This window comes from Pristis pectinata, chromosome 6 (genome assembly GCF_009764475.1).
Source record: "Pristis pectinata isolate sPriPec2 chromosome 6, sPriPec2.1.pri, whole genome shotgun sequence".
Lineage (NCBI taxonomy): Eukaryota > Metazoa > Chordata > Chondrichthyes > Rhinopristiformes > Pristidae > Pristis > Pristis pectinata.
In genome coordinates this window covers 99,293,790-99,306,733 of record NC_067410.1, presented here as the reverse complement: position 1 = coordinate 99,306,733, position 12,944 = coordinate 99,293,790, and the positions used below count along the sequence as shown (strand labels likewise).

General features: G+C 38.7%; 1 protein-coding gene across 2 annotated transcripts in view; it reads left to right on the top strand.

Annotated features, from left to right (window-relative positions):
* xrn1 (5'-3' exoribonuclease 1) overlaps nucleotides 1–12,944 on the top strand; it is a 102,818-nt gene that overhangs the window by 36,877 nt on the left and 52,997 nt on the right. For both annotated transcript variants that reach the window (XM_052018968.1, XM_052018967.1), the window contains exons 16-23: nucleotides 1,069–1,238; nucleotides 1,355–1,475; nucleotides 2,909–3,001; nucleotides 3,445–3,548; nucleotides 5,044–5,175; nucleotides 8,827–8,989; nucleotides 9,184–9,297; nucleotides 10,902–11,000. In XM_052018968.1, coding sequence (XP_051874928.1) covers nucleotides 1,069–1,238; nucleotides 1,355–1,475; nucleotides 2,909–3,001; nucleotides 3,445–3,548; nucleotides 5,044–5,175; nucleotides 8,827–8,989; nucleotides 9,184–9,297; nucleotides 10,902–11,000 — 996 coding nt within the window. The remainder of the gene's footprint in view (nucleotides 1–1,068; nucleotides 1,239–1,354; nucleotides 1,476–2,908; nucleotides 3,002–3,444; nucleotides 3,549–5,043; nucleotides 5,176–8,826; nucleotides 8,990–9,183; nucleotides 9,298–10,901; nucleotides 11,001–12,944) is intronic.

Genomic DNA, 12,944 nt, shown 5'->3' with positions numbered 1-12,944 from the left:
TCTATAGCTGTAACAATACCTGACGGCTCCTAAATTCAATTCCCCGATTGAAGGACAGTACATCATATGCCTTCCTAACCACAGGGTCAACCTGCGCAGCCGCTTTGAGCGTCCTATGGACTCGGACCCCAAGATCCCTCTGATCCTTCACACTGCCTAGAGTCCTACCATTATGACTATATTCTGCCAACATATTTGACCTACTAAAATGAACCACTTCACACTTATCTGGGTTGAACTGCATCTGCCACTTCTCAGCCCAACTCTGCATCCTATCTATGTCCCTATGTAACCTCTGACAGCCCTCCAAACTATCCACAACACCCCCAACCTTCATGTCATCCGTTGTTTTTATGGAGAGGATTTTGCAACCCTTTCCTCTCTTACCCCTGTTCCAGACTCTCGGTTATATAATTAAAAAGAAAATAAACCACAGATGCTGGAAATCGGAAATAAAAACCAAATGTGAGGAATGCTTGGTAGGTCAAGCAGCATCTGTGGAGGGGAAAACTGCATTAATATTTCAGGTCAATGACCCTTCATCAGATCAGGATCTTGATTGAAGGTATAAACATGAACTCTTCTCCAGCATTTTCTGTTCCTACAGAAATGTAATTGACTGAACTACCATTTAAAAATGGCCTGGCAAACCATTTGGTTCAAGGGATGTCTGGGGTGAGCAATAAACGTTGATCTTGCTAGAAATACCCACATTCTTTGAATAAGTAAGACAGTCATATTCCCAGGAGAATAATTGCCTTGAGAATCTCAAAAAAAATTAATGTAAATCCTTTTATTGCACTCTCATTACTGTACAATAAAACTGCACCTGTCAAAGTCTAACCATACTGAATACTGATATAACTATTTTAAAACCAGTTTTGAAGCCAGCATCACTAGAATAATGAAGATATCAGCAGGCATTCTGTTATAAACATGTGCTGGAAATCGCCCCCTCCCTTTGGAGCTCATAATGGACATTTCCATCTACTAGGGTTGCCATCTTTTTAAAACACTTCAACAAATTGCAGATGTGTTACCAAAACGGAATATTTTTCCATCTTTCAGAAACTATTATTGACAGCAATGGAACCTTGTAATGAGCATCTTTCAGAGGAAGAGATACAGCGCAATCGGCATAGTGGGTGCATCAAGTATTGGTATGATAAAGAAATTGAATTCAAATATCCATCACCGTGGGCAGAAAAATTTCCAGATGTGAAACAATGTCATGCAAGGTATTGAGATTCTAGCAATATCAACTTTCAAATTATTTTCTAAATCATTGTTCTGTGCATTAAGCGTCAACAACTGTTATAAGTTTTTATTTACTACTTCTGGTATTTTGTTACAGGCATGACGAGATTCCCATTGATGCGTGGAGAGTACCTCTTAGTTACATGTTAAACACAGTCACTGACAACAGTTCTGTTTACTTTTGTGGCTTTCCAACTCTGAAGCATATTAAGCATAAGGTAAGATTTACTCATGAGGAATATCTTTTATCACAGAGCTTGCTAGAGGCAGTTGCATTTATGAATTGGGAGCAGGGGATGACTACATTATTGAGGGCTTGGAGAGATTGAATGAGAAATTCATCTGTTCAGAGGTTGTTGGATCACCACTTGATTGTACGATTGTTCCATTGCCCATAATCAAGTCACAGCCACCATTCTTGAGGGACTGAGTGGACACTTGGGATTTTTGCTATTAAGGTGGAAAATCAAAGGAAATAACGTGAATGTTTGTAGACTCATAGATGCTGATGGGCTGTTTGATAGACCCAGCCAATGGACACAGTAGCATAGTAGCCTGTACCATAGATCCAGGGATATGTACTCAAAACCCACTAAGGTAGCTAGTGAATTTAAATTCAAATAATTTAAATAAATCTGGAATGAAAAAAATTAGTCTGTGGTGTTGTCTTATGAAACCATTGGATTGTCATAAAATTCTCCTCACTCACAAATGTTCTTCAGGGAAGGAAATATGCTGTCCTCACCTAGTCTCAATTGTACGTGACTCCATACCTGTAGCAATGTGTTGACTTTTAACTTTATCTCAGTTCGGATCAGTTAGGGATGATCAGAAAATGCTGACATTGTCTCCAAGTCTACCTCCATAAATTAGTAAATAAAACTTGAAAAAAATAGATTCAGAAATATTGTTGAGTCTTTAAACAAAACTGATATGAAATTCATGCAAATAAGTATGTCTCTTATTATACAAAAGAATATCTTGACTTGTCCAGTGAGCATTGATGCGGTTAAGACCCTGCATTGTGTAAAGGGATGCTCGTTATTAACTAGCTAAAACTTGACTGCCTACCAGTGAAGACCATGGCTACCTTGCTGATCTTCATGTTAATCCCAGCATCTTCATTATTCATTGGCATGAGTTATATCAAGCTGATGTAGTAATTCTACAGCGGAGTTGGTCTTGATTCCATTGGTGAAATAGGCTGGTTAGCCATTGCCTTGGAAAGTGATGACCAATATTAGTCTAACTCATAAACACAAAGCACTCACAGTACTAAAAGTTGTCATTTGGATTATCAAGTTTGCATTTGCTTTAAGCTCATTCTTCTGATTGTTACTCATACTTGTTTAATATGGCTCAAGGCTGAATGATCTCATCATGAAGGCACTTTCACAATTGCCTCTCAACGTGAAATCATGAAATTTAAACTATACCAGTGTATGGCAAATGAATGATGAAATTGGAAAACTTCCTTTAGTCTTCTGCTGGCTGATTATGGTCTGCAACTAGTGCTGGATATAAAGAAGGCTGCAGTTATCTAAATAGAGAGATGCACCAAGTCATTTACAATAATTGGAAGTAAGCCTTTCTTTTACGCTTTGTATTTCTTGTAGAAATGGAAAATGTTTGTCTATTTTTGTTTTTGCAGTTCTACTTAAAGAAAAGTGGGGTTCAAGTCTTTCAACAGCCGAGCCGTGGAGAAAATATGCTCTTGGAGCTATTGCCCAACAAGGAGGAGGAAGTATGTAATGGATTATATGAATTGTAACAAATGAAATTTCATATATTTATTTTATTTTACCTTTTTAAGAAAGGATCCAAAGAGACGTTAAAATTAGAATGTTCAATTTAAAAAACTGCTTTCCTGCCCCATTCCATCAATGAATCAGATTATTTTCAGGAAAAAAAATTGCTCAGTTCCTTGATTAAATGTAAATGCCAGATCATTCATCAGGTTTACACCAAAGCTAGCTTTTGCAACATTAAATCATTTTTCACAATCCAAAAGTGTGGGCATTTTTTAAAATGTATTAATGCCCAATTTCAGTCAAGGTTTTTTTTCATCATGCTTAGAATGCTGTCATTATTGAAATGTTGCATTTGTGAGGTGTGGAAAAGAGGAAACCCAACATTTATAATCCATATATTTAAGATTAATATAGAAGTCACCTGTTTCCCTTTCAGAATGTGGATGACGTTGCTAATCAGGAGCTGGGAAGGTCTATCTTTTTGAATTGGCCTCATCTTGAGGAAGCTCGAGTTGTTGCAGTGTCAGATCAAGAAACAAAGTAAGCACCAAATAAAAAAAAATGTTCTGAGTTGCAGTTTGAGCAATAGTGTGAGGCAGTGCACTTAGTCTTGTAGTTTGGGTTTTGAATTGGTGTTTGCAGAATAAAATTCCCTCTTGTATACTGTTTTCTTCCTCATCTGGAAGTCTACATCCAGTGAGCTGTTCATATTCTGTTGATGCATTCAGCAAACCAGGCAGTAGTTGTGGAGAGCAAAATCGAGTTGCTGTTTCCATGCACTGATGGGAGATCAATGACCTGAACTTTACATCTCTTTCTCTCTCCACCTTTGCTGCCTGACCTGCTAAATATTTCCAGCATTTTCTGCTTCACTTTTTCGGATTCATACTGGTTTACTTATGACAGCTTTGTTACTCAACAATGCAGATTAGTTCAAATGATTGCAAAAGTTAGCTCTGGGCTTAGGAAGTAGCATTAAACTTGCAAGCTGAGCAATTTTTAAAAGCATGGCAGGGTTCTGTACTTGCACGTTTCCTCACACTTATTACTCACTAAGAATCCACACACAGTATTCACATTATCAAGTATTGCCATTGGGTTGTGGAATTTCAGAAAATGTTGCAGTTGGACTGGGAGCTCTGTTTTGCAGCTTATTTATTAAGGTGAAATGAGTTTAGGATTGAACCTCTGACAGATTTCTAGGCCTTTTGCAAGTTATTAGAAGCATGTTGCATTCTAATTTTCAGAAAATTTGTAAGGCTAACCACATCATCTAATTTCATTGCTCTCCTATATGTAGGAGGATAGTTCAAAGTGATTGTATAATTTGAATATGCTACATTGAAATTTAATTCAATATCCATATACATTAATATTATAGGAGAATAGTGATCATTAACTATACGTTTTCATGAGCAATTTGATAAAAGCAAAATCAACCAAAGCTTCCCTGCTGTGGATTATTTCAATCTTTGAATATAGAATGTTGACCAGATGAAACTGACCTGCATTTGTAGATGTTCTACTCCCAAGCAACAGCACCTCTGCCCAGCACTTTGGGTTGTTGCTGTTATCGCTGTCGTCATCTCAACAGTGATTTTTTTTCTTGGAAATGGAACTTAAGAATAGGGATAAATGTTTTTCTTGCATCCAGAGGTCATTGTTAATCACACATTACATTAATTCCTCACTGTGTGTGGATGTTTGAAAGCTGTTCGAAACTTGGATGAGTGAAGTGGTGTTATAGTCAAGCCTTAATAAGACATCGACATTTCATTATGAGTTTGAGGTCTGATCTGTCACCATTATATCAGTAATTTCAATACTGCATAACCTGATTATTCATCTACATTAGTATGCTGTTTGTTCTTTCAAAGTTGACCTTATTTTGTGCTGATTGCTATGTGATAGGTCATGGGTATTACTGCAGCTTCGAACCTGAGGAACAAATTAAAATTATTTTTTGTTCTGATCTTAATTAATGGAATGAAAATTGATTTGTAACATGCCTGTTTTATCTGCCAATGATTGATAGATTTTATTTAGAAGAACCCCCAGGAGTGCAGAAGATTTATACTGGGAAAACTCCACCACCTACTAAAGTAGTTTACCTTGGTGATGCAGAACAAGACATGTGGACGAGAGAAGTGAATAATATAACAGAATTGTAAGTACACACATGAAATGCAAAGTACTTATTTCATATTAATATTGAAAGTCATGATTTAGAGTGGCAAAATAAACAGAGAAAAATGCACATAGATAAATGAAATAGAATTTCTCTTAATTGACATTTTTCTTCCTTTCACTTCATTTTACCACTTCCTGGATTGACCAGTCATACTGAACAGAAAGTTTCTGAAATCTGGGGAATTGTAGTCATTGAGACACTGTTTGCACAGTCAGGATAAGTCACAAAACTAATCCATCCACTAATAGGCTGGGACCACATTTGACGGTTTAATGATTCTGGATTTTCTGTATGGAAGCAGCTCCCTTTCTGGCTCATTTATCATCTGATACAGTTAGTAGTTCTCTCTCCTCTTCTCCGAATCTGTTGTCATAGAGTCATAGAGTTATACAGCACAGAAGCAGGGCCTTCAGCCCAACTGGTCCATACCAACCAAGATGCCTCATCCAAGCTGCATTTTTTTTTTGGAACAAAGCCTTGACCCCTCCATCCCTTTCAAACCACTGTCCCATCTCCAATACTTTTACCATTCCTAAGTCCTTCAGTGTGCTGTAGCCTCCCAGGTTGAACCCTCTAGTTGAGTTTCTACCTGTGTCAGAATGTTGAAACAGCTCTGATCAAAGTCATTATCCTTCTATGTCATTTTTAAATGTCTGCAGACTTTAACGTGATTGATTCACACCATTCTCCTGCAGCGCCTTTCCACTGTTGCCCAGCTGAATGGGGCGACACTTGATTCCATTTTATCTATCTGCTCTTAGTCAGTGAATTGTTAACAATGGCTTTACCACATGCCCCCTCACCCCGCCAAGGGCAGTTGTCGACCTATTTATTATCTTTGTGGTCTCCTTGGCATCATAATTCAAAACATCCTTGTTTCCACATATTTAGTCATATCACAGATCTCCCCCTCTCTGGACCTTTATACTGTCCTTATATTTTTGGACTTGTGATATATCTATGTGTCATTAAGACTGCCTACTTCCATATCCATAACATCTGTCCTTCCCTGCTCCAACTCATCTGCTGAAATACCTATTCGTGTCGATGTTACTTTTAGACATGACAATTTCTTGGCTGGACAGCCTCCCTCCTATGTTCTCCAAAACTTGAAGTCATCCAAAATGCTGCTGCTTGTATACTCTCATTTATCCATTACCATTGCACCACCTGAGTCACATTGGCTCCAAGTTAACCATGCCACAATTTTAAAATTTGCCTCTTTGTTTTGACGTTTCTATGTGGCTTCACTCCACCCTATCTTTGTCAAACTGGCCAATAACTTTGTTCCAATAATTTTGGCTTTGTGATCATCCCCAAATTTAGTCAATCCATCGCCAGCAGCCATGCCTTCAGCTGCAGATCTGAAGTTCTCTCCCTCAGCCACTTCTGGACATGCCTTGTAACCTAAGCTGTTAAATCTCTGCCAACTTACGCTTCAGAGTCAAGGTCATCCAAACCTCAGTGTGGTTGCATTTGTGCACACTTGGAGGCTGAGCTCCAAAACATCTTTGATTCATTTACCAAAGCAAATAAGAAGACGGACTTTATGCTCAACATCCTCATAACCAATGTCCTCTACCAACCTGATCTCTGACAATAAAGATTTGGAACGTGACCCTGGCAAATATGGATCACTTCCTTGTCTCAGGAACCACCTAACAGTGAAGACAGACATTGATAATGAAATTCACCCCAGCCTTCGATGTGCCTTCGGTCGCTTGAAGTAAAAGGGTATATGAATATTGAGATCTCAGAATTGGCACAAAGCACATGGTCTTCCAGGCAAAGGTGATCTTTGCCCTACATGCTGAGTCATTGGGTTACCTGCAGCCAGCATCTTGAGGCACTGGAAAAATATCACCAACGTCTACAAAAACCTGCAAATTCACTGAAATGATAAGCAAACCGATGTCTCTGTCCTCTCCCAGGCCAACATCCTCAGCAATGAGGCTCTTGTTCTCAATCATCTATGTTGAGCTGGAGCAGACACCAGGCTCCTGAAACAGATATTCCAGGCTTTGTTGTACGAAGAGGTTGCCAAGCTGACACAGAAAAAAAGATTTCTGATGTGCTCCAAGCTTCAGTGAAGAAGTGCAACATCACCACTGATTCCTGGGAACCTCAGGCCCATGGTTGCTCAAAGTTGAAGAGATACATTTGGGATGGTATAAGGAATCTAAAGGCCATGCATTTGGATCCAAATGCATAACCCTGAGTAAATGATGGAAGGAGCACATCACCTCACAAATTACCTACCCATCTGTCCTGTCAGCCGCCTTCTGTGAAAGTCTGCTGTTCCCCCATTGGCCTTATTAACCACAAATCCCACAAACCTTGAGTGAAAGTAAGTCATCCTCAATTTCAAGGGACCGCCAAACAAGAAGACCTCCATCTGCCATAACATTCTCATGGTCTTTTGTCTCCACCACCAGCAGTCAGATTGCACTGTAGCTGTTTATAAACTGATAAACTGCATATGGTTTTATTTCTATTCATTTGTAGAAGTTCCTAACCTTTGTGAATGAAAAACCAATTTGTTCACACTCAGTAAAATGCACTCCCCTCCATGAACAACTACTGCTGCTTTTATAGAGTTGGGATGTTGAGACTGTACAAAAGATTCCCAGCAACTGTATCATCTCTACAACCAGGGCAAAATATTTTCTTCACTTTCCTTGAGAACTTTCTAACAAAATTACTACTATTATTTAAGCCCCAAACCCACCACCATCCACCCCCTCCCCACCCCTCACCACACACAGACACACAATCCCTAATATGCATCAGTTTGTTGGAAATCTCAAACTTATGGGACATTGGTGTTGCCTGCAAAGACAGCATTTATTGCTCATCTGTAATTGCCCCTGAACTAATTAATTGGCTGGGCTGTTTCAGAGGGCAGTTGAGAGTTGATCATATTGCCATGGGTCAGAGTTATATTGAGACCAGATTGGGGAAGGACTGAAGACCTCTATCAATAAAGGAGGTTTTAATGAACCAAATAGGTTTTTTTATGACAATGCAGTACTTTTAAGGTTATCATTATTAATACTCTCTTTTCATTCTCAGTATTATTTTTAACCAAATTTAAATTCATAATCTTCTGAGGTGGAATTTGAACTGTGTCTGAATCATTAATCCAGTCCTTTGGATTACTGTTAACCACTCTGTTTCAGTGCCCAGTGTTCACTGCAGAAGTATCTTAGGTAGTGCAGCATGTAGATTTTACTTCAGTTATAGCAAAGGCACATCTAAGACAAATGATGTGTAGTACAGCATTTCATTAACAGTGGGATTTTCATTATCAATGTGTTTTCTCACATTATAATGGAATTAACAGGAAAAGCAGATAATGGATAATTCACTGAAGATTTTGGAACAATGATGAGAAACGTATGAGTGGAAAGAAAACTAATGCTCTCACTTTTAAGACTTGGTATGAAATTATTTATCTTTGTGACATGAGTATTTTGTTTTATTAATCTTCCAGCAACACCATGGGTTATTAGTTTTATTATACTTTTTTTTCCTCATATGGCCTCTTCGCAAACAAACTAATTTTATCTTCTAATTTTGAAGATTTTTAAATTCATGCTTTCTTTATTTCAAAAAAAATCTTTTCAGTTACCACAAAAGGAAAGGAATCCTTATCAATGAAACATCAGTGCTTGTATATGCACAGCTCCTCACAGGTCGTCGATATGTATTTGGTCGCAATGGTGAAGTTACTTTGGAGAAAGAATGGTCAAAGCAAATACTTCCATTTGCTCATCATACCACAGTGAGGGTAAGAGCTGAAAATAAAGACAGTATTGCTATTCCAGTAATAATATGTTTTATATATCAGTTTTATTTTAATGTACTGCTTGGTTGTAATTAACTTTTAAATTATCCCAGAGGTGGTTTTCATGCCTATTTTTGTGTAAACTATCTGGTAGTGATCAAGTCCAACAAGTTTTAACCACAATATTTCTTTTTCAGAACCTAAAATCATTTGATTCCAGTTTCTCTCGCTTCCACACGTTGGATGAATTATTTCCACCCAGAATTAATGTTTTCATGATGGGGACTCCCTACTATGGCTGCATGGGAGAGGTTGGTTAATTTTGATACAGGAGATCTAACATTATAGTGTTTTAGGTAAGAGTGATTGCAATTTGGCCATGCTTGAGAAGTAAAATTGGCCACTAATTGTTTCAAGTGCTCTTGTTCGAATATAGTTTCTAACCTTGGTATCTCATTGGCTTACAATGTAAATACTTGCCACAAAAAACAACTCAGTCTCATGGTCAAATAGCAGACCTTGATCTTGACAACAGTAATGGTATAGTTTCACAGAAAAGGTTTTGTGGGAAGAGAGGACATTTGATTGCTGTTTCTGATCATCAACTTGAAGGATCATTGGTATACCTTGTGAATAGGGAAAGGGTAATAATCTGCTGTAATGTAACCTACTTAGAAATAACCTGCAGAAGTTGTGAATAAGTGAAGACTATATATATGGGGAGGACACCAGTGCAATATATTCTCATGCCTCCAATTTGCAGGAATAGGTTCCAATCAAAATTGTTTTATTGTTGAGCAACATTCATTTATAATATGATGCTCTGCATTAACTTTATTTGAATTGGAGAAATTGTGTACTAACTGTGTGCTAAACACACAGGATAGTAAAATTTGCATTGAACTACACTACTAAAATTTGCTTCTAACTTAAGTAGAATTAAAATTGTAAATGGAGTTCATTATGCATATTTTAATTAAATGTATAGCATTATCAACTGAGGTCTCAGTTCAACCACATGAATTGTATACATAAGCTGGCAGATAGGAAGAAAGACTTGGAATACTTGAATAAACATCTAAGCACTTCACCTTGAATTTAATTCGGTGGGTTGTCTAGACGAACACAACAGCTAGATTTGGGTTAACAAGATTCTGGAAAGTACAGTCTGATATCTTCCACGTTCCTTACATGGGAACTGTTACGAAGGATTCTGGAAGGACGTATACAACTGGCTGAGCATAAAGCTGTGGTTTATTTCAGTATTTAATCAGAAGAATGACATCTCTGGCAGTATAGCAGTCCCACAGTAACTGTGTTGAGACATGGATGCTACCAACAAATCCAAACGACATCTTGGTATGAATCTGATCAAAACTAGTATTCAGTTCAAGTTGGTTTAAGCTGCAGACTCAGCAAATGGAACAGATAGAGTTAAAGCCCTACTCTGAGACTGAAATACATTATCAGGGCTTTAATTTCATTGCATTTCTGAGGGGCTGCTATATTGTTGTACTTTTGCTCTAAACAAGCTATTAAATCTCGATCTTGAATGTGTCAGGTGGATATAAAAGCTCTACTTCACTATTCAAAGAAGAGTGATGGACTTCTCCCGGCATGCTGGTCAATCCATTATTATCCTACCAAAGCTGCCAAGGCAAATTTAACTGATTATCTTTCACATTGCTCTTTGTTTCACCCTCCTATATACAAGTATAACAGTAACTGTACTTAAGGATGTTATTGGATGTGACTGTTGTTAATTGCTAGGATGTGAACATCCAAACTCTCTTCTTTGTCTGTCACCTATTATAGCTGCTTTCTCCTCTTCTGCTTTGGAATCCAGTAAGATACACCAGGACATGTGCTTGCATATGACATTGCTGAAAAAAACTGAAACTGATTATCTTAATAGGTTCAAGACTCTTTGGATGTTATCACAGATGGGAGAATCCGTGTGGTTTTCAGTGTTCCATGTGAACCTCAGTTAGATGGCATTATTCAAAACCAGCATGTGAGTACTTGGTGTTAATTTGCACATTGGAAATATTGTAGCGAGCTCCATCCAGTGTTGCTATAATGGCCCTGTTCAAAACTATTATATCTTGCTGGTAGTGAAATTGGTAAATTGGGTTATTATTGTCACATGTACTGAAGTAGAGTGAAAAACTTTGTTTTGCATGCCATCCATAGAAATCATTTCATCACATCAGTGCATTGAGGTAGTACAAGGTAAAACAATAACAGAATGAAGTATTATAGTTAGAGAGAAAGTACAGTGCAGGCAGGCAATGACGTGCAAGGCGATAATGAGGTAGATTGTGAGGTTAAGAGTCAACCTTATTGTACTAGGGGACCGAGTCTTGTAACAGCAGGACAGGCTGTCCTTGAGCCTGGTGGTATGTGCTTTCAGGCTTTTCTGTCTTCTCCCTGATGGGATGGGGGAGAAGGGAGAATGTCCAGGGTTAGTGGGGTCTTTGATTATGTTGGCTGCTTTATTCTATAGGCCCCCCGGTAGCAGTAGAGATATAGAGGAGCAGATTGGCAGGCAGTGTTTGGAGAAAAGCAAAAATAACAGGGTTGTTATAATGGGAGATTTCAACTTCCCAAATATAGACTGGAACCTGCTTAGTGCCAAAGGTTTAGATGGGACGGAATTTGTTAAATGTGTCCAGGAGGGATTCCTGATGCAGTATGTCGACAGGCCATGTTAGATCTAGTTTTAGGAAATGAACCGGGACAGGTGAAGGATCTATTGGTGGGTGAGCATTTGGGGGACAGTGACCATTGCTCCATAACCTTTAAAATTGTCATGGACAGGGACAGGTGCAGAGAGGATAAGAGGATATTTAATTGGGGAAGGGCGAACTATGAGGCTATAAGGAGTGTCACGAACCAGCAGCAAAAGAAACACACTGAGCATGATTCAGTGTTAAAAACTATTTTATTAATCACTACTTATGATAATACGTAAAATAAAAGTAAAAATGTTAGTATGTTAGAATTCAAAAATGTTAAACCTCGAACGTTAACCCCAAAACTAAACTCTTCGTGTGTGTGTGTGTGTGTGTGTGTGGCAAAGTCCAAAACTCCCAGTTCCGGAATGGTTCTTAAAGTTCAGTTCCGCAAGCCATAAGGTGAAACATGAGCAAGGGCTTCTTCAACAACCACCGTTGTCAGAAGATAAGACGTAGATGTAGAGAAACATAGAGAGAGTAAATACGAAATCCAAATGTTCCATGATGGAACCCAAACGACACTTCAGTGTTTACTCGGTAGTGACTTCCTCACCCCGAAAAGCATCCGAATCGTGGTCGTCCACACACAAATACCTGTTTTACTTCCAACTTCCATACATGGATTTCAGTAGCAAACACAGTTATTGTTTCTCATCCATCGATAGAGAAAACAAGCAGGCTGGTGTCTCTCTCCCTTCTCTCTCTCTCTCTCTCTCCTTTCTTCTTCTTCTAACTTCTCCAACAACGTCATTACGTCCTTTATCTTCCATTGATGTAAGCACGCCCCACACACACATACACACACACTCTCTATCTTAAAGGGACTTTCACTGAGTCCGTAACAGGAGAGAACTTGGGAGTGTAAATTGGGATGTCCTTTTTGAAGGGAAATGTACCATGGAGATGTGGTCGATGTTCAGGGATCTTATGCAGGATGTTAGGGATAAGTATGTCCCGGTGAGGCAGAGAAGGAATGGCAGGGTGAAGGAACCGTGGGTGACGAGAGAGGTGGAACGACTTGTTAGGGAGAAGAAGGTAGCATACATGAGGTATAAGCAGTAAGGTTCAGACAGGGCCCGTGAGGAATATAGAGTAGCAAAGAAGGAACTTAAGAAAGGGCTGCGGAGAACTAGAAGGGGACATGACAAGGCGTTGGCTGGTAGGGTTTAGGAAAATCCCAAGGCCTTTTTCACGTACATGAAGGGTAGGAGGATGGCTAG